The sequence below is a fragment of the Brienomyrus brachyistius genome, chromosome 5 (assembly GCF_023856365.1).
Source record: "Brienomyrus brachyistius isolate T26 chromosome 5, BBRACH_0.4, whole genome shotgun sequence".
In the NCBI taxonomy this organism is placed as follows: Eukaryota; Metazoa; Chordata; class Actinopteri; order Osteoglossiformes; family Mormyridae; genus Brienomyrus; species Brienomyrus brachyistius.
The window spans coordinates 7,008,824-7,030,043 of record NC_064537.1 but is presented as its reverse complement, the minus strand read 5'-3'; the positions used below and the strand labels follow the sequence as shown (position 1 = coordinate 7,030,043).

Here is a 21,220-nt window from a genome sequence, read left to right as displayed (position 1 = left end):
ATTCATTCATAAAGCAGTATAAACATAACTATTATTTTTTTAAAAGGCATTACACATTGTAGCCATGTTTATTATACACTATGAATGTTTACGAACCACGTTTATTAGGCATTATGAATGTTTACGAAGCTGTCATCTATAATGCACTATAGATGCAGTGCAAAGCATGCTTAATTCATATACTGAGCATTATAACACATTATGAAGGTATCTATAGTGCATCATAATTGACAGCTTTAAGTAATATGTTACCTGTATAATAGAAATCTTGACAGTGTTTACTGGACATTCATTCACAGAACATGTAGTGTGAATGTTTCAGCAAAATGGCAGGATGGTTTAGTTTATTGGTGTCAGATAAGTTGTGATTTGTGTGGGTGGCCGGGGGTTTGAATACGGCCTCTGGCCTCTGGCTATGCACAAGTGGAGGTTTGCACACTTTCTCTCTGTTTATTCCATGTAAAAACATTTGATTGGTGAACTGGTGCTTCTAAAGTCCCTACTGTGCGTCACCTGGCATGGTTGGCGCTCACTGTCTCACTGTGTCACCCTGTGCTGGATAATGGATATACAAACCTAAACGGCATCAGAGACATAATAGTTGATATTTCTGGGTATAAAAGGCTGGGTGGAGGAGGGGGCCTTTAGGAGAGGATAACAAAGGAGCTGAAATGAAAACCTCCAGGGGTTCGGGGCCAGATGGGGGTGGCTGCAGGACATGTATGAGTGACGGATGAATCATGCGAAGATCCACTGCGTTTGAACACTGCACATTTCCAATAGAAAACAGCAGCCAGGGTGTGATAAGTGAGCATCGATCATGGGAGACACGCGCAGAGCCGGGAGCCTGGGGGGCAGGAGCAAGGCCCCCTCCCAGTGCCAGTGCCTCTGACCACTGGGACCACTGGGAGCACTGGGAATGGTCTCTGGAATCTCGCACTCTTTTACTTTTTGAGTAAGGTCACATATTTATTGGCTGATTCATTTCAGCTGGGTCAGAGAACAGGTCTTCAGGACTAGAGGAGAGGATGGGGGAAACAGATTGGAAAGTCAGTAAGGAGGGGAAGCTTGGGGAAGGGAAGCCATGTCTGAGCTAGAGGGACACGAGGGCTGAATATGAGGTTGCAGCCCAGGGCCGTGGCTGCGGGTGGGCATTATAATTTCACCGTGCATACTTTTATGTTTGAGGTCTACTAGAGCAGATTTACATGCTTCAGTGTTCGAAAACACATTATTTCCCCATACATATTTTTCAGAAATACCTGACGTAGAACTTATATATTCTTTCTCGACTCTTATTCTGGTGTGTGTTTAAAAAAAAAAAAAAAAAAAAAAAAAATAAAATATCTGCACTACTCAATGGAGTTCTCAGAGATAGTATTCATAGCTTGGGTCCTTATTGAGCTAGCATTGGAAATTCATTGCAGAGTCTCAAAGCACTTATGTAAGTCGCTCTGGCTAAGGGCGTCTTCCAAATCCTGTAAATGTAAATGTAAATGTACTGTACATCATTATTCACTCTATAACTGAACTATAACTCGGAAATGCTCTGTTAGAGCTTTTAGCCCCACCCCCAATAAGCCCAGCGTGCTCTGATTGGTCAGCTTGCCCCACATGTTCTGCCCCAGTCTTGCAGTCTGCAGACAGATCTTTGCAGACAGGCAACCAATAAAGATTGTGTTACGAGGTGACCTCACCATGTCACAGAAGTAAGGCCTGGATTTCCAACAAGGCGTTTCAGCCAGATTAGAGAAGAGCGGTTTCTGTAGTGGGAGTTACTCCACTGGGTGCATACTTAGGGCCTTAGGCCATTTACATCCACAAGCTATGTTACACACTAAAGGAAAGTGAAAAACCAGACGAGTATAGTAGCCCTACTACAGGCCATTAGTAATTTAATAGGATTGCCAAATGATTCAATTAACTGCACCTACCGCGATTTACCATCTCCCCCCTCCCCTTATACTTCATCCCTGGTGTTCACCAAACATACTCAAAGCCAACCCCATGATTTCGTTCTGCTAACGCAACTGGTGCAGCCTGGAGAGAGTAAACATAAGAGGCCTGTCACCTGTGCCACTGAATAGTTTGTGTGTGAGTGTAAATTATGCATGTGAGTCTTTGTAGTATACATGTGGTAGGCCTTAACCGTACCCCTCCCTCACCCCCCCCCCCCCCCCCCCCCCCCGCCCCATGAAATTGGGTTGTTGTCCTTCTGTATGTAATTAATGGCTTGAAGAGGGTGGACTTACCGAGTAAGTGCAGTGTAAGCTGCAGTGGCAAGTCTGTTTGTCCCAGCAAGCACCCAGCCCAGTGCAACTCCACCAGGGCACTGGGGCAAAGCCACGCGGGGATGGCTCGACTGGACTCCCCTGCCAGGTTGCCGTGGTTACAAGCTCCAAAGCTGTGTGCCTGAGCGGGTGGGAGGGGTCATTACAGTGACGTCGCTCCCGAACACGGCAACCTACTCTGGTGGATTCTCCCTAATATTTTTATAACCCTCATTTCAAGGCCGGGGAACATTTTTATAAGAGCGGAAAAAGATTCAAGGATGTTTAATAAGTCTGATGTATGAGCCTGTGAGACCAGCCGGTAAAATGTGAAATTTCCAGTGAAAGGAGAACGAGATAAAATTAGGACAGTGACGGGAGGTGGCCTACGGCTGTGGGGGAGGGGGGGGTAAGGGGGTGGGCTGATTATTCACTTTAAATTGCAGATGTCCTGAAGTCACATTTCTTCAGCAGCTAGACTGTGACGCGTGTCTGTATTGAAAAATGTAGGAGTTCAGCAAGGCGGGAATTTAATCTTGGGCCGTTTGTCTGTGACGAGACGAAGAGCCGTATTTCAGTCCAACACGAGGAGGCTTCTGCTCTGAAAAGCAGCTATAACAGCGTGTTTTCTGTTCGGAACCCACAGCCCTGAGCTGAGGCTGCAGTTAGCTGTTAGCATGAGAAGGCCCTTCGAAGATTTCCTGTGTCTCTCTCTGACAGACGTGGGAGGGAATGAGCTTTGAGCCACGGGGGTGGGGGGGACGCTGATCGTGCCAAACATGACATCACCCGCAGAGAGGCAGGGAGGTGATGCAGGGTGCTGCACACTGATCACCAATCAACATGATAGGGGACAGTCCTTAGGGACCGTGGCAGATTCGGTGCAGCCTGTGCTGATGTCTCTGGGCGACCTGTAGCGTCCCAGCTGTTCCACACAAAGGGCATAATCTCATATGGATTGATTCTCGCACCCGAACCAAGAGAAGACTTCACTTTATAAAGTGGCTAAATCATATTCCGTTAAAGTGACCTGCACAGACTTTTACCTAAAGTGACAGCCGTAGTTCCCGGTGTTAAACTTCCCTGGTTCCTTTTCTGAAGGAGTTCAAGCCACTTTTGACAAGCAAGAACAAGAGCGGCGAAAGAGGAACCCAGCAGTGGGGGAATGTCAGTGAGAGCCTGTAGCCTCCAGACATCGGATGGCCCCTCTGTTTCAGGCGTGGCACTGGATGCGTCCGCCACCCAGTGGCGCTCCGTGTCCTGCCGGCGACTCCAGTGCTGCTCCTGCACGTGTGCTTCTAGGCGCCGGCGGTGTGACATAGCACTTATCTGCAGGGATTCTCAAGGGGTGAAGTGAACACAGGCTCTCCAGCATCTGGGGATCTGGAGTATAGAAGAGAACTTGATCCTCCAGGGTGGCCAATTTTGGTCAGCTGACTGGCGTCCCCCAGCCAGCCGTGGATTTTCCGCGAGACAAGTCTGGGCACGCATGCACACACATTTACATGTATGTAACAGTTTTATTACCTTGTAAATAGTCTCTAGGGTTTACAAACTACCCCGATGCTTTGAGGTAACTAATTTTAGGTTCATAATGGAATAATATAGATTTGACGTAAGATTTCCTGAGAGTCTGGAAGCACGAGATGTGTGACAGCTGTCAAGCCAGACTCTCAGGCCTCAGAAGTGACGACAGGGGGTTGGCATTTAGGGAGCCCCCATGATTCCTGCCGGTAATGAACACTCCGGCTAGCTTACTAGGCAATGCGGGTCAGCTGACCAGTGCTGCCCCCCACTTGCCTGACCTCCCTCCCCAAACAGCTTCTCAGACTTTTCCACGCACTACTTGCCTCGGTAACAAAACCCTCTGAAATGTTAAGCACTAACCCCCGTGTTCGAAGCACTGACACCCAGACCTTCAGTTTATGACATCTGGCTTCCTGCAGAGGAGCAGTCGCAAGTGCCGTTCAGGTTATGGTTCTTAGAGACGGATTACCGGAATGTTCCAGACGTAGCTTTGACCTGCCTTTCAGTAAACGATTCGCGCGGCACGGCTTCCGGCCTGCAGCGAGGTCTCCCTGGATGGACCTGGCTCTTTCAGCTCTGCGGTCACGCTCAATGCTACCTGGGTCTATATCCCTGCCAATCTGGGACCCGGACGGGCCAGACAGGCGCTGATTACATTTTGGGTCAGGCCCACAGATTCCTTTACGCTGCACTTTAGCTGCAGGGGAAAGTGCTCTCCACAGACTCGTTAAGGTAATTAAAATCTCCGGCCGCAGTCATTAATTTGCTGTTGCCTTGCTGACCCACCTGGCACTACTGTTAGTGCTCAATTTTTATCAACATTTTTTTTTTGGGGGGGGGGGCAGTAGCCAGCTATCACACACTGCAAAATGGAGGCATTCAGCTGTGGGCCCCCCCCCCAGTGGTGATTCTAGGATTTTCAAGAAGGTGGACATAAGAGAGGCCGTAAGTGATAAGGAGGGTCCAACCTTATTATTAGCCAATGAAATCTTTGTATTCATTGAGTGACAGGGGAATAAGCACCAGGAGGCCAATCAGCTTTCAGATGGGGCCAGTGCCCCTGTTGGTCCACCTCTGTACACACCCATGATGAGCCTCCATAACGGCATCTACCATCCAAGTAGCTGTTCCCCACTCAACTAACAGAGAAACAGACTCATTGTAGGATTTGTCTCCCCTTTATGTGACTGGCAGCGCAGGGCAGGTTCCTGCTGCCAGTCACATGGCTTATTGGTCTTTACCTGATCCACTTCCAGTCTCCCCTTTTCTTGTGTGTTCTGTCTTTCTTCCACACTTTGAAGAAATGCCATTCTGGTGTAAATAGCCCCTAGTATGAGAGAGAAAGACTGTGTATTTGTGTGTGTGTCTCTGTGTGTGTGTGTGTGTGTGTGTGTGTGTGTGTGTGTGTGTGTGTGCGTGTGTGCGTCCACCCAGGCTGAATATGTATCCTCACACAAAGCCAGTCAGGAGGTTTTGTTTGTGTGTTTAATATTTAAACGTGCCTTAAAAATTCTCTCTCTTCCTGCTTTTTTTTTTTTGCCGAAATCTGACTGGTGTGTTACTAACTCAAAAGGAGAGTCGCTCTTTCAACGCTGGGCTTGGACTCGCAGTCGAGAAGCAAAGGAGGCTGTTGTTGTTTTTTTTTTTAAAGGGGCGCCTGAAGAGGGGTGAATGTCAGCCCTCTACTCGAGGCTCCCTTTCATGTCGGAAAAGGCACAGCAGGCCCCCTGGGAGATTTCTTCCACATTTTGCCCCTCAACTCCTACCTTCTTGTCCTCTTGTCATTGACCTGAAGGCCTCTGGATTCCAAGTTGCCCATAAGTTGTTCTGAGCGCTCTGAAGTACCGGCCTCCTGTTACGTGGCCATGAAATCCTTACCTCCATCGCGAAATGCTTTTGCTTGTTCAGAGCTGGCCAGATTCAGTAGCTTTAGTTTCTCAAAGTGCCTGCTAAACAAATAAGTATTATGTTTTCGCGTCATATTGTGACAGTTTGTTACTACTGTATGATTGTCATTGTCACCATCCCCGCTACGCTGGCAGTGAAGAACGCCAACTCTACTCCTGTGCCAAGGTTTGATTGTCATGAGTGTCCCCACTGTCCGTGGCAGAGCAGAACACCAACTTAGCTTCAGTGTCACAGCCCAATCGTTACGACGCCGTCCCTGTCACCCTGGCAGGGGAAAACACCAGCGTTACGGCAGAGTCACGCCGGTGACTGTCCCCACAATCCCGGCAGCTTGACTCCTGTGCCGATTTGTGATAAATGTGACCCCGTCAGAGTGGCCGTCGGAGCAGCAAAGACCGGGGAACCGTAGCATGAAGGCATGTGACTGCTGTCACTCCGGCAGCCGCCGCGATGACAGGGCGCCGACTGTTTCTCTGTGGTGTAACAGTGCCTCGGCGGTAGAAATGTAACAATGCTGCAATCACGCCAAACCTCGTCGCCGCACCACCCAGCCGAAAACGCCGGCGTGGCTCAGGTTTTCAGGCGTGATTGTCAACGGCGACACAGACCGTGGGAGAATTTGCAGAGAGAGAGAGAGTCGGGATAGCTTAAAATACGGACAAGGCGTATATTAAACTGCATAGACAGACAGGCCGAATTTAAGGCAAAGTAAATCCTTTTAAAAAAGACTAATAAGAATGCAACATACACTGCAGGCACTGTACTTCAAAAAGTACTTAAAATAAAATGTTTTAAACTCACACAATAACGAACTGACAGTATGCTGGGGGTGTAAATATTTATTTGTTGCATTCTTGGTTTGTTTGCACTGTTTCTCAGTGATTCCTTCCACGCCGACGGTCCCTCCTGTTATCGACTGGCTGCGGCTGTATACAGTAAAGCTTGTCAGCTTCCCTGCACAGTATTTCAGCACATAAAACCACAATCGACACTCAGCTGTTTCTCTGGCTTTCTCAAATCGTGTCAGGCTCGGCACTGAAACTGAAGATTATTCTTAGCCCGTTTTTTTTTTTTTAAATCAGAAACCAAAAACTTGGTATTTATCATGTCCAATTCCTCAGTTCCGTAAACGTGGGGGCGGTAGATCTATTGTCGTGCTTTGGAGCCACCTTTTCCTCACTAACAATTGGTAAGAATCACACAACACAAACAGAATATAGACGAAAAAACGTTGTTGCGGTTTGTGCGATTCTGCAGACGGCTTTCCGCCATTGTCGTTCTCTGTCCTAGGACACGGAGACGCCATGACGAGTGAGGAGTTTCCCGGACCCTTGGGGGTGTCTCACACCGGAGCAGGCGTGTGTGAGGACTATGTCCCTGCCCAGGGGGAGGAGGCCATCGAGGACCTGGGGCAGGGCGATGACGCCAGCAGTGACCTGAGTTCCTTGGTGATGCCTTTCCCAGAGCTGGCCCCCGTGGTCTTCTTCTGCCTCAAGCAGACCACCTGCCCGCGGAGCTGGTGTATCCGCATGGTCTCCAGCCCATATCCTTTACTGCGTGCAAAGAATTGACCCTCAGCTGCCCTGTACACGTGAGTACTGCACCAACGGCAGGCTGTGGTCGCCTTGTTATTTATGGTAAAATTGCATCCAGTAAGTGGATCCTACCTGTTGCCTGGAGACTAACAGGATATCCGGGCATCGGATAATCCTCTCTGAACTCATGGTTTAAATCTAAGCTGGATCGAGCCATTGATTCTACAGGTTGTGTTTTCTGTATGAGGTCTGTTCTACTCCCAGGGGGCTTCGCGCCTCTGTGCTCCAACATCGGCCTTTAGATCTTGGCCTTTTTTTCTTATTGAATGAATTCAAAGATAAAAAAAGCTTGTAAACTGCAAAGGAACCGTCCTCCTTTCAGCATTTCCTAATGATGCATAATTCTGATGTTGTGATGATTTATTACACGGTGATTTTCCAGTGCAGAAAGAGCATGATTTTAAAGATCTGATAGTTTGAGTGAATGTTCCCTATTGTACGGGGAGATGGGAGCATGATTCTGTGGTGTTTTGATGTGTGGTGAGATCTGGTTCCAGTCAATGCTTTGCCTAGTAATATGGAAGGTCTCCAAGTTTTCACTGCTGTTTCCAGCCTTGGAAGGAATGAGAAAATGGGGGAGGGGGAGCAAAATGGTGGAGAAAGGACCTCTTGGACTTCATGGAGCTCAAGGCAATGACATCTGACCGGCCTTGTTGTCTAAATGTCAGCTTCATGACCTTGAGGTGAAGCGTTGCGTCTTCTCATCGGCTGAGCTGACACTATTTGTACTCAGTGTTGGCTGCAGACTTGACGTGCCAAAATGATACAGGAGATCTTTGTAAACAATGAGTAAAAAGTATGCCGAAAGCTGGACCTCAGCAGAAAAACGTTCAAGCGACGTTAAACAAACACTGCTGATCTCCAGAATTCAGAACATAGAACTTTCCCAGAACCCACAGCAGTAAATGCCAAATTTCTGGCCATCCTGGCTGTTTCGCTCTGTCCTATACGTTATCTTCCTGCAGAGCACAACCCAGTCCAGAGGAACCGCCAAACAGCCCCTCTCAACTGACAGCACCCCCGAATCAAATAATCAAGAATACCTGGTATAGCTGTGTTGGGAACTGAGAGGAAGTAACAACTTGGGCTAAGGTGGGTAAGATGGACCTAGCTTTGACAGCCATCCAAAGGCATGGCTTGGATTCAAACCCAGGACCTTCTGGTTATTAAACCGGCATGTCAACCCACTGAGCCACAACACCTCCTCCCAACACTACTGTAGCTGCACATGTAGAGATTCCAAGCAGCTGAAGCCCTTTCTTGCAGTTTTATCATTTTCTTAGACTTTCTCTCAAGCTTATGTGGGAATGCTGCCTTTGGGAAAATCCACAACCCATAATGCACACTTACCCATAATGCACACTTACATGATTGCTAGCTGGTTAGCATTTGCTTTTCACCCAAGCAACACGAGTTTCTCCACATCAGTCACCAGCTCGTTTCATTCAAGCCACTTTCCCCAACCCTAAACACTCCATATTTTTTCCCCTTGGGCCTTTCCCTGAAGGCAAAGCCGCTAACTGTAGAATCTGCCGTGTTCGCACTGTCGTCTCGGTCCCGTTGAGTTTCCCTCATTATTGCGTTCACATTCTCGTGGCTCGGGAGTTGCATACGAGGCGCCTTTGTCACAGTTTATGGCTCAGATACGTTTAAGAATAGGAGGTGGTGGGGTGCAGTACGAGCGCAGTAAACTAGGACAAGTGGATTGATGCACTTGGGGTATTCATGGGATATTGTTTATGACGCAGAGTGCTGCTGGTGCAAATAAGAGTTGGCATAACGCACGGGAGACTTCTAAGGACAGCATCTGCTGCAGGCCGCCATGATAAATTATACCGGGGAAGGCGGAGGGGTGGGGCGGAAGCCGGCCATGGAGCGACGTGTGTAATGCAGGTTGTGGATGCCAGTAATCCAGCTGTTTCTGCCTGGATGACATGGAAGGGGAGGGGCAATGGAAAGAGCCAGGGAGATCAAGGGAATGGTATTAGAAAAGGGGGAAGCCAGATGTCACCTGCAGTGGTGCTGCACTGTGGGAGATTAATGCTGACAGAGGAGGCCCTCCATTATATAGATCAGTGTTTCCCAATCCGGTCCTCCAGGACCCAAACCCGGTTCATGTTTTTGCTCCCTCTGAGCTTTCTGTCAGACAGTCCACATTTTTGCTCCCTCTGAGCTCCCTGTCAGACAGTTCACATTTTTGCTCCCTCTCAGCTCCCTGTCAGACAGTACACATTTTTGCTCCCTCTCAGCTTCCGTTAGAAGCAAAAACATGGTCTGTTTGTCGGTCCCCAAGGACTGGATTGAGAAACGCTGATTTAGATGAATTATCAGTATGCACTCGAGCGGCCTGTTGTACTCTAAAGTACCAAAAGTTTTCTCCCATAATTCAGTCCAGAGAGAAGGATCTTCCTTAAATATGTTCAGAATGGTGACTTTGAGCTACGGTCTGACGATAAGAATTCAAATATACTACATTCTGTCTGCGCATTATAATATGAAGTCATATTAATGCAAATGAATAACCCAGTCCTGAGTAATTTTAATGGGCTGTGCTCCACATGAGATAACAAATTTAATCAAAAAGATAAACGTGTATTAACTTTTCCCGGCACAGCAACAGCTGTTTCAAGTAGCTTTATACCTGGGAGACGCTAAACATCTACACTGGCCTTAAACAATGAGGTAAAGAAAAGAAAACATTAACTCGCAGCTTTTATTATCTATCGTGATGAGAGCTGCATGATATGAAGGCCGGGCCCGACAAGGCCTTCGGTGTAAGTGGAACGCAGCTGGAGCCGGCCACAGGCGCCCTCTTAGTGTAAATCGTAGCAGTTACAGCCTTCAGACGAGATGAAGGCTTTGGAGGCCGACTGCAGCTCGGAGTAAATCAGCACTGGGGAGGCGAAGCATTGTGATGCAAATCATCCCCATAACCAGCAGCCTGTGTTATTCAACAGCTGCCTCACAACTCGGAGGATTATTCCCTCCTTCATTTTTGCCTTTATGAAGAGGGTCAGCTGGCTCTGCGACAGATATCATTTTGTAGGGAAAAAAAATCGCTTCGTTAAAGAACGGGGGAGCTCTGCGCTCTGAGTTGTTTTTTTACAAGACTAGTTCCAGAGTAAAAGAAAGTTAGTAAAGTAGAGGTATGCTCTCTAAAGTAAAGCAGGTCGCTACTCGATGGCTACACTTCACTCCACAGTCAAGACGCTGAGAAGGGAGCCCCCTACAGGGATGGTAAAATAAGCGCAGGGTTTGTCTCGCTGGACATACTGTCCTCCCACGTGTAGCACAGGTACATTGGAAGGCTTCCTCTCACATATTCTGTCTCACTCTACTGTGAAACACACACATATTCAGCTGAGAGTGAAGCTTGGGGTGCTGGTGCAGGGTCAGGTGATTTATCCAGCTGGATTATGGGTTTTACTCACAAGCCCAATGATGCACCGCCCCCCCCTTACCCCACTGCCACTTGTCCTCCTCCCAGCTACAGTATAATAAATGCGTTATTCAAAGAAATTCCCCAGGATACTGCCACCCTTGTGAGGCACATTCCCACCATGGATGGGGTCAGCCGACGTTGCCACTCACCCTCTCCCCTGGTTACTGCCAGAGCCAATCGTGCCGCCCAATGATCCACCATCCTCTGTGCACCCCCCCCCCCCCCCCAGCTAGACACCACTCGCTGTCTTCGCTCCAACTACAAGCAAGTTAGAGGTGATTGTACTGATAAGTGAAGTCATATTTCATGCCGAAAGGCCAACCTTATCATTAGCCAATGATATGTTTCGAGTCAGTGAGTGACGAAGGAGGGGGCCTATCAGCTTTTAGCTGCCCCAGGTGCACCCATGGCCCCACCCCTGCGGTTCAATAGCACAGTCTGATGCATCAGCCCCATATGGCCACCATTTGGAAGGCGAGAACTTTCATTATAAGACATAATCCAGTGGCTTCCTCCTTTATGAATCGCATTAAGTCCCTAATACTTTCTCATTCTTTAGCAAGATTGCAAGGAGCCTCCAGGACATGCACCCTCTTCATTAACTCTTTCACCGAGAGTGATTGTGCACACTGCACACTGCACACCCCGGATCCTACTTCACACTCCATTCCTGGCCTAATTATTCACATGCATGTTTTCGGTAATTATAAAGTCGCGTCAGAGCACAAGCTGGGGCTGTTACAAATAGTTTCCAAACACGAACATGCCACGCTATTAACTAGCATTAAAATTAATGAGAAACATGGAAATTTGCATAATTCAAATAACCATTGTGCCGCAGATATTTATAATTGTAATCATTTAGAAGCATACCCTTGTACGAGTGCCTCATTTCCCGAAAGCAAATACGCTACAGCTGTTTAATTCCGCGTTTCCAAGCTGTCGCCCTTTATAGGCATAAAATAGCCTCTCAACTAACCTGTGATTGGCTGCCTCGTCAAAACGGCATTGGTTGGCGATGCTCTCCCACCTCCAACTGCCACACTGTGGCCGTTTTAAATGCTGACGGAGGCTGTGATCAGAGCTGGACCGTCTCAGTCGGGTGGAGATGCTCTGAAGGAGCCAGCAAAGCTTGTTGGGGGCTTTCTGCTCACTCTCACTCTCCAGTTCTTATTTTTCTCTGGCTTAATGGATTAATGCCAGGCGGATAGATAAACGGCAGCAGGACAAAAGCTGGTGAGGAAAAGAGCAGCCAGAAGCAGGCTTGCAGATTCTTGGTTCTCGGCTGATTGGATGAAGCCTGATCGAAAGGTGTTTTTTTTTTTCCCCTGATCTGTTATTAGAACCTATATGTTCTTTTGAAAAAGATACAGCACGAAAAATGTATAATGGTTACTTAAGGTAACACAGAAGTTATTGTTTCTGCGAGAACATCTCTCTTTGACTGCCAGGCTGCATTGTCACAAACCAGACATCGGGACAACAACACCGAAGATTCCCCACATGCCGTGCGATCCAGCGTAGGCAGTAAAAAGCAATACACAACGAAAGGGGCAAGACCACAGTAGGGTCAGTGTCACAATCAGATGATGGTGCCAGTGAAATAAGAAGGATTCTTATAAGATTTGCCGCTAATATTAATTGACAGGCATACAAGTAACTTACTGTACATGTACTTCGTACATGCTTCTTATAAGAGCCAATTGATAGAGTCTTTCGAGTAGCTGCAGCCACCGACCTGTGGAAGGTGCAGGCGGACAGCGTTCTCCTTATGGACCACCTGGTAGAGTGTACGTCCCAAATTCACGCCGAGGTTTTAGAAGGACTGACTCACTCTCTACTGCTCGTGAGCGGTCGAGTAAGAAATCGGCAAATTGTTTTCTTTTTGTTTTGCCGGCGTCGAGCGTGTGGGAATGTCAGGCCGTCGAACCAGAGCGTCAAGCGGCGCACGTTGGACAGTCAGACGGATTTCACGAGACCATAAGCGGTAGAGCTGTCTGTGGATGTGGCGGTGTAGGGTCTGTAGCCTTCGTGCTGCGTCGGTGTAAGGGCACGTGGTGTGGGTACACCTGTGTGACTAGCCCGTCTGAGCGCGCCCAGTGAGAATTCCGCAAACCCACCTGGTGATGCGTGGGCTTAGCTGTGTCAGTAGTATGCAAGTTCGCGTGACATTTAAGGCTGAAGGCAACTTAATAAACAACAGGTGGGCATATGTGGCAGGATTCTTGATATACTGTAATACAGGGTGTATCACCACGATCATTGCATTTGTAAGCAAATCAGTATGGATTAAGCCACACCCCCACCCTGAACTTCAGAGGAAAATAAACATCGGTAACATTATACTTGAGGGGGCACAAGTAATGTAGTAGTAGTACACTATTACTTAATGTATTAATTAACCAGCAATTGAGTGTTATTTATGTACTGATCGTTAATCATTAATGAGTCACAATGATTCATGAATTGCATGCAGTTACTATATGTGTTCATGATTTGCACTTGAGTAGTAACCAAGTTACTAAGTTACTTGTGACCCCTCAAGTGAAGTATAACCAATACATACATTGAAAAACATTTAATTACATAAAAAATTATTTCATTTGGGTCTGTAGCCGGTGTACAACTCTGGACACGCTTCCAGAGAAGCAGGAGTCATTATTATCTTCCTCCATCTTTTCTTAACAACATCAGGAGACTTTTAGATTATAAGACACCTTTGTTTGCATCCATCTGTTTGAATGGTAACGTACCAGCTGCCAGATTAGCAAACAGTTTCCCTGTGTGATCCAGAACAGATCCAGGCATTTGGTGGAACAATTTGTGAAACAAACCCAAGATTAAAAGCATTCAGCTTGTTTGCTTTTGAAAATTCAGCGAGAGCTTGCAACAGCATCTAAGTGGGATTCATGTTTAGAGCAGCCTTCATCGTGTACCAGAGATTCTAGAGTCCACAGTGCGATAACTCCTCTCTTTAATCTCCTTGCGTTTTATTTTTCCCTGCTTACGCTATTCTGCTTCTGCAGCTCCTGCATATTATCTTCGTTTATAGACGCTCCCGTTGGAAAGGATGATCAATTCTTGCCCTTCATGAATCATCATGTTAACACAGAAAACGAATGTAGTCTCTCTGGAAATACCGAACAGCTTTGTTAAGCCCGGAAATCACCCTTTCAGCGCTTCGACACTATCGTCCGAGCAGACGTTAATAGTTTTAAGAGGTTTATGGTCTGATTTACGTTCAGGAATTAGCCAAGTAGCGTCGCGATAGGGCTGCGAAAGTACTGCCTTCTGGTTTTGGCAGCACTCTGTGATGCTACCATTAAAAAAATCACCGAGAGGTCCTGCGGTTTCATGTTTCACATTTAATGTGCTGCTGGGACCAGGGAAGGACACTGTCCAATTTGCAGTGATTGAATTCACCTTAAACGAGTGAAGGGGTTTCGAGTGCCCTCTGCATGCAGCCGAGAGCTGCTGGACATACCGAGTCGCTCGCCAAAGGTTGATTGCTGAATTTGTTGTAGATATTAGCATAGATATTGATATCTGAAATGCTACTCTGCTTAAGCAGAAGCCTCTTCTAATCACGACGTGAGTGACGTGCCACTTTTCTGCAAAAACTCGCGATTTGCCGAGCTCTTTGTGTGTTCTCTTGCCAAGCTGCCGCTGGTCCATCTTGCTCTTTAAAGACCAGGTGCTACATCTATGTGGTGGTCCCCTCTCCCTTTAATAAAGACCCCTGGTGTCTGTCACTTCCTGTTACGAAGGTACAGGTATCTGTTCAGCAGAGCCGTTGAACTTCTGCTCTAGTGGCTGTACGGAAAAGATTCAGTGAAGAACGGCTCTAGTAAAAGGTACAAATAGGCCGATGGAAACTGCATAAAGATCCACTCAGTTGTTTCTAATCTGTACCATCAGTCTCTGGTATCAGTACCAAAATGTTTATTGTTCAACAAGGGCAAACTTGGAAGTATATAAAGTACTGAAAATTGGAGTGTGGTGTTATCTTCTGCTAGTGGTCTGTTGTGATTGTTTCCCATTTAAGCCAGTGCCTTTATGGGGGTGTAAAGATGAAAACTCTATAAATAAACAGAGCTGGGATGTGAGCTAGAGAGTGAGGTGTATTTAGCTGGGTCAGCCAAAACCCACCACTGACCATACTGGGCTTTATTGGGCAGATCAGTCCGCTTCAGGTGGGTTGGCTTTTATTAGCCAAAGTATTTGTTGACAGCTGGTGTCCCAACTGGTATGGTGCACACCAGTTTGCGCCCAGTGCAGCCTGCCATAGGCTTTAAGCTCCCTCCCATTACCCAGACAGGGACAAGGGTTAGAAGATGGAAGGATAGATAGATAGATGGATGGATGGATGGATGTTGGCACATGGCTGGACACTAATCCCCATGGGAGGGTGGAGGGCCACTAAAACCCTGGCCTGTGCTGTTATTGTCCCCACACCTCGCTCCCCCCCCCGGCCGATGGGGGTGGAACGGTGCCTCAGATCGCTTTTCCCTTTTAATCCCGTCATGGGGAAAATGCACAGGGATTTGGTCTAGGCAAACATCTTAATTACCTATACATACAACGTACACGAGGAAGAGCAAAATGAAGATGTTAAAAATAGTCCGACGTTGACAGGCAAATTTAATGTCCGTAGCTCTTAATTGTTTGCTTTCTGCCATTAAAACACTTTGCTTGACGACATCCATAATTGTGGGGTTTTAACTCGGCAATGATTTCAGAGTCTTTGCCGCCCGCCCCTTCGAAAAAGAGCCCAAATGTTTTACAATTCCCTGGCGCCCTGCTGTAAGGCCCATCTTGTCTCTGGCTATATTACATCTCGGTGATTGATAGAAAGCTTTCGCAGAGCTGCGTGGCAGAGAGACAGCCACAAGGGGCAGCACTGATCTGATAACAGGTAAGTCAGATCCTGCTCTCTTACATAAATCAAGAGACAGATTATTGTACTTTATCATCTGTGACCAATAAAACCAGGTCAGGACAAATATTGAATGAAGCAGGAGTGTATTTTTAATACCCTGGGGAAGATGGAGACCATTTTCCACACAATCATGCGTATGAATTTCATCGCTTCCTGGCCTTAATCCCATATTTTCCTGTGTGGGAAAGAAAAGATTGTTATTTGGCTGTTACGTATTGCCATATGTAGCACGGTGCTTTGTCCAAAGGCGCTAGCGTAGCTTACGATGATCCACTCTAATCTGCTTATAGTGCCGAATATGCATTTCAGTGACCGTAGGTAATATTCCTTGCATAGGGAATGTGCCGCTTTTCATTTGATATCCTAGGATCTCATTCATTCGGTTGCCAAGCAAATGTCTTTGGCCTCTGTGACGTACTGCAGTTTCACTGGAACATCCATCTATCTTGCTTCTTCTAATCACATATCCAGTAATTAATAATAATAATAATAATAATAATAATATCATGTGCGAGTGTCCCTGGTGACAGGTTGTTCCCTGCCTTGTGCTCATAGTTTCTGGGCTGGATTCCAGGCCCCCACCACCCTGAACAGGATAAGTGGCCATAGAAAATAGATGGATAGGTAATAAAAATAAGCTTTATTTGCGATGTTTCATCTCTCATACCCCGTGTACCAGTGCAGGGTAACAGGGAGCCTGGCATCCTTGAAGCACTGGGCAGAAGATTGGGAAACAATCAGTTCTGAGTGAAGTGTGTTGCTCAAGGTGGGCTGCTCTTGAAACTCAAAGACACTCGATCCTGCAGGCTTGGGTGCAGCTCTGCAAACCTCCAGGCCACCCATTGGTCACTTAAAAATGTCACACGAAGTCAGTGCAGTGATGGTAACACGATGCCTTCATGCACCGTTAAAACCCAAAAGTCCAAAAGTAATTTTCTTCAAACACACATCCCAGGAACCAATGAAAATGATCCTCCTAGCCATTCTTGGGTCACGACCTTCCAGCGACAAGCATATCAGGGATGCCTGGAATTTAATGCCACTTCATTGTTATCTGGACTCAGTATGCTAATGTACAGAATTCCGGAAGTTCATTTATCCCTCCAAAAGGTATTGGCTGTTTGTTCCTCTCCCAGTTTTGTCCCCTTTATTCCTGCTTTTGTTCCCTAATTGATGGACAGCGTCATTCCCCGCGCCTCGCTTCTGGGCTGCGCTGACCCCGCTGATGCATGGCGCGATCCTGGAGCAGAGCCTTCCAGGGTTAAATCACACCCATGAAGTTGTTGCAAATTGAACGGGCACCTCTCCTGGCCCTCCACGCCACTTTAGATAGATTACTTTTGCCTGTGAGCAGTGCTTCCAAATGCCAGCAAGTCCACAGAGCTGGAAAGCCCGTTAGGGTATGTGTCCTTTTGTCCCCGGGGGCCACTATCGCAAGCGGTAAAGGATCTGGAAGGGGGGGGGGGAATGCTTTATGGTGGGCGGAGAAGTCAGGAGACACGCCCCTCCATCGAGGCTGGACTGGGATTAAAAATTGGCCTTGAACTTTGAGTCCCCCATGGTAATTTTTGGCGAACGCTTTTGGGGGGGCAGGGTGCAAGATGAATTGTAGAATTTTTCCAACCAGGGGGTCCCTGTGGAAAATGTCAAATATTCCAGATGGACCCAGTCCATCCCTGCCTGGCTTTTCTCGAAATGATGAAGAGACCCGAGAGAGGGCCGATGGGGTCCGAGTCTGCATATAGTCATAATGTTTTGCCTCTCGATCCATACCTGCTTATCTCCTGTTTTGGGACTTTTTCTCTCATTATCCTGAGTGCACAGACAGTTAGCCCTCAGCTAACCGTGACCGAGTGAGGCAGTCTCAGTCTCGCACTTTGCCGTGTAACCCTGCAGGGCCTGGCTGTTTGGAGACTGGATTCGTGACTGAAACATCGTAATTAAATATTCATATTTTGGAGTTTTCATGTTCTCCATGTTCCGTGTGTGAGTTCCCTCCCGTAGCCCAAAAGCATGTAGATTAGTCTCTAAATTATCCATTGTGTGTGATAGTGTTTTTTTGAATGACTGGATTCCTGTCCAGAGCGTCCCTTGCTCTGTACCATATGATGCTTGGAATTAGCCTTAAACATTACCCTAAAGCTATGGATGGATGGAAGAATGGATGGAAGAATGGATGGATGAGTATTGATATTCCACTAACAGAAAATATCCACCCATATAATGGCAGATGATTAAAAATGAAAGCTGTCTAATTGCTTTGGGTGTTCGGAGCTGCTTAATAAACAGACGGAATGAAGAAGCTCCCCGTTGTTACATCCATGAGGTTAACAAAGGACATGACTGTGGGTCAGAGGGGAGAAGGAAGAAGGTGGGGGGCTGTTAACCAGGCAGCATAAGGTCCAGCCAGATGGCACTTAGACAAAGTCCATCTGGGTCAAGCCCAAAGTGAGGAGCTCGTCCGGAGCCCCAAGCTGTCCTGGCGACCCTTAGACAGGGACCAGAAGCCACCTCCCAAGTTGCATTTCATCCACCTGGTAGACGCCCATACGCCGCGGATTGGCTTGGCCAGGAGATTTATTTAATGCAGTCTCCAAGGGGCTGTTTTACAATCATGGTTCATGGATACTTTACAATTAATTTTATTTAGCAGAAGCAACGTACAAGTGAGGCAAAAGCACATTACAAGCACATATGCTGTCACAAAGTCAGCAATTCTAAAGTGCAGCTAGACTGAATTTCCATTGAATGAAAGTCTAAGCAGTACTGGAACTGAAGCAGGAACCTAATAGAACTACTTTTGAAATCAGTAGACAAATGCAGCATTAAGAACCTTCAGGGAACGTGGAGAGGTGTCGTGCTAATGCAGGTTTAGCTGGAACAGATGGATCTTGTGGATTCTCAGCTGTATAGCTGCTGCACTGTGCCAATCACTGGGAATGAGGCAGAGTCCTTACAGAACTGGGGTGATTTCAGCGTATTCAGGAGTGGGGGACAAATATATAGCAGGTTCCTGAAAGCTTTCACTGCCGATGCCCCCGCCCCCCTCCCCCGCTGGCCCCGCGGCTGAAAAGGAAAGGGTGTCAGCGGGATCTGCAGGGCCCGCGGGCTCGGGGAACGGGGGCCGTCCACGGCGATCTCCCTGCCGTGCAGGAACACCCCGAGTTACCGCTGAGCTGACAGGTCATCCACACTCACAGGCTGCATTATGCTTGAAAACAAAAGGTCCTGAAGGTACATGAATAATTGTAATGGATTTTGGTCTTTTGAATGAAAGAGTTCAAATTGTATGTATAACAGTAGCTTTGAAAGCACCTAGAACTCTGCAGGACACCGGTTCGTTTATGAGCTGAAATGTAACGGAAATCCCATGCCGGTGATTGGCAGGCTGCCTGATCCGTGAAATAATTGCGTTTCCCTAGAGATCTCAATTAATTAAGTGAATTGGTTCCTTAGATCCTAGGCCATGGCTGCAACCTCCACTGAAAATGTGGGGTACTCGTGTTTGGTGAGGGAGGAATCCCGGAGGAATGTCGGGGGAATATTGGGCCGGCTTTTGGAACGGAGTGGAGTCTTGTTTCCCATCTCAGTTTTCTACAGTTTTCGTTTTTCACATTATACGAGATAAGGAAGAGATAAAAATGCGAAGGTAGGAGTTGGGCATTTGTACGAGGTGCCGTCTGAAACCCGTTAAGCTTCTGTGCAAAGAATAGAGCTTAAAATATCTTAAGGCTTCTGTTCTTCTGAATTGGTTTTTTTATTTTTGGTCATGTGACCATTTTCCGAGGCAGTGCTGACGTATGTCAGCTGAGAGGATCGGGGCCGCGTATTCTATGGAGCTTATCACCCTATTACCTCTGGGAGATGACGTCATTCCGTTCGGTCTTAATTACATGCAATCTGGGTGTCAGCCACGGCGGGCGAGTGTGCAAGCAGTGAGACAGCGTTTTGGGTGGGGGGGGCTGACCATCACACACACACACACACACACACACACGTTTGCGTTCATATCTTTGTGGGGCATTTTTAGTTTTTTGATTGCTGTCACATATTTTGATAAAATTGAGTTTCCCCTTGTGGGGACAAAAATATTCCCCACAATTCGAAATAATAGGTTTTTAATCAAATGATGTAATATATACATGAACCACACACACACATTATGGACGGAGACACCAGTTCACTTAACTGCATGTCTTTAGACTGCTAGTGGAAACAAGTTCAGCTACAGAGAGATCATGCAAACTTCACATACACCGGACAGTGGTCGGATTCACACCCCAACCTTGGCAGCTTGTGACTGGGCTGCTGCCTAGTCAGCCACATAATTATGTCTATTAGTATGTGTATCTCCATATAAATATGTATTAATGAATACAAATGACTCTGCTAGTGTGTGGCCTGTATCAGTGAATGCTAACCTACAGACTGACGTGCGCATGTATATGCATGAGCGGGCATGCGACCGCGTGCCGGTCCGCTTTGAGGCTCCTTGTGTGTGTGCGTGTGTGTGTGTATGTGTGTGTGTGCGTGTGTGTGTGTCTGTGTGTGTGTGTGTGTGTGTGTGTGTGTGTGTCTGTGTGTGTGTGTGTGTGTGTGTGTGTGTGTGCCCTGCGACGAACCTGCATCCTGTCCAGGATGTTTTTGCTGAATCTGCCAGCTCATTGTGACCCTTGGCTGGATTTGTGGCTTTTGAAGATCGATGGATATTTACACATATACACACTCACAGGCACCTGAAGGAGAAACAGAAAAATATACTGACCTATAACCTATACACTAACCTTGCTGAGGTGGCGCTATAATCCACTTCCCTTCCCCTCCCTTTCCCATGGAGTCTGAGAGCTGTGTTCTGTCTTCCCACTACCCACCATTCCACACAAACTAATCTGTTTGTTTTCCTGCTACAACCTGGCAGGCTTAACGCTGCAGGTATCCAATTGGCCCCTGGGGGGCACTTTAGCAGCAGCTAACCAAGATACCTGAGCTGCCTCCAATCCCTACCCCCCGAGCCAACCCCACTCAAACCACAACCTCCGTCCCTGATGAGTGTGCTCTGCCAACACAACCCCAGGGCACAGCCGACCAAGAGCATAACCCGGCCCTGAACTGGGGCGCAGGGCAATTCACGGTCCTGAGGTCGGAAAACCTGCATCCTGTCCACGGGCATGCTGGAACCCTGGCCAGGGTTGGCTCATGCCAGTCACAGAGGTGAGGTTGGTGATCGCTTCTGACAAGCAGCTGAAAGCCTCACTGTCATGCTTCCTCTGCACAGAGTCGAGAAGCTGCCAAGAGCCATTGAACCCTGTCCTCAATATCAAAATGCAGGCATGCAGGCATGCGATATACAAAACCGCATTTAAACACAGAAAGCAGCTTCGTTCAGGCGAACATTAACACCCCCCTCCACCCATCCCCCCGGATTAAAACGTAGTCAGCCCTTCCTTATCCATCCTGTTACCCATTTACCAATTTACAATGTTTACTCCATAGGATAATTCAGCATGCAAAGCAGAGCATGGTGGCATGACGTCTGACT

The 21,220-nt window shown here is 47.4% G+C and overlaps 1 protein-coding gene across 2 annotated transcripts in view; it reads left to right on the top strand.

The window, feature by feature from the left end:
* The window catches only part of cacna1ia (calcium voltage-gated channel subunit alpha1 Ia), a 157,948-nt gene that overhangs the window by 38,090 nt on the left and 98,638 nt on the right, over positions 1-21,220 (top strand). For both annotated transcript variants that reach the window (XM_049013571.1, XM_049013570.1), the window contains exon 2: positions 6,996-7,248. In XM_049013571.1, the coding sequence (XP_048869528.1) occupies positions 7,010-7,248 (239 nt within the window). In that variant the 5' untranslated portion in view covers positions 6,996-7,009. The remainder of the gene's footprint in view (positions 1-6,995; positions 7,249-21,220) is intronic.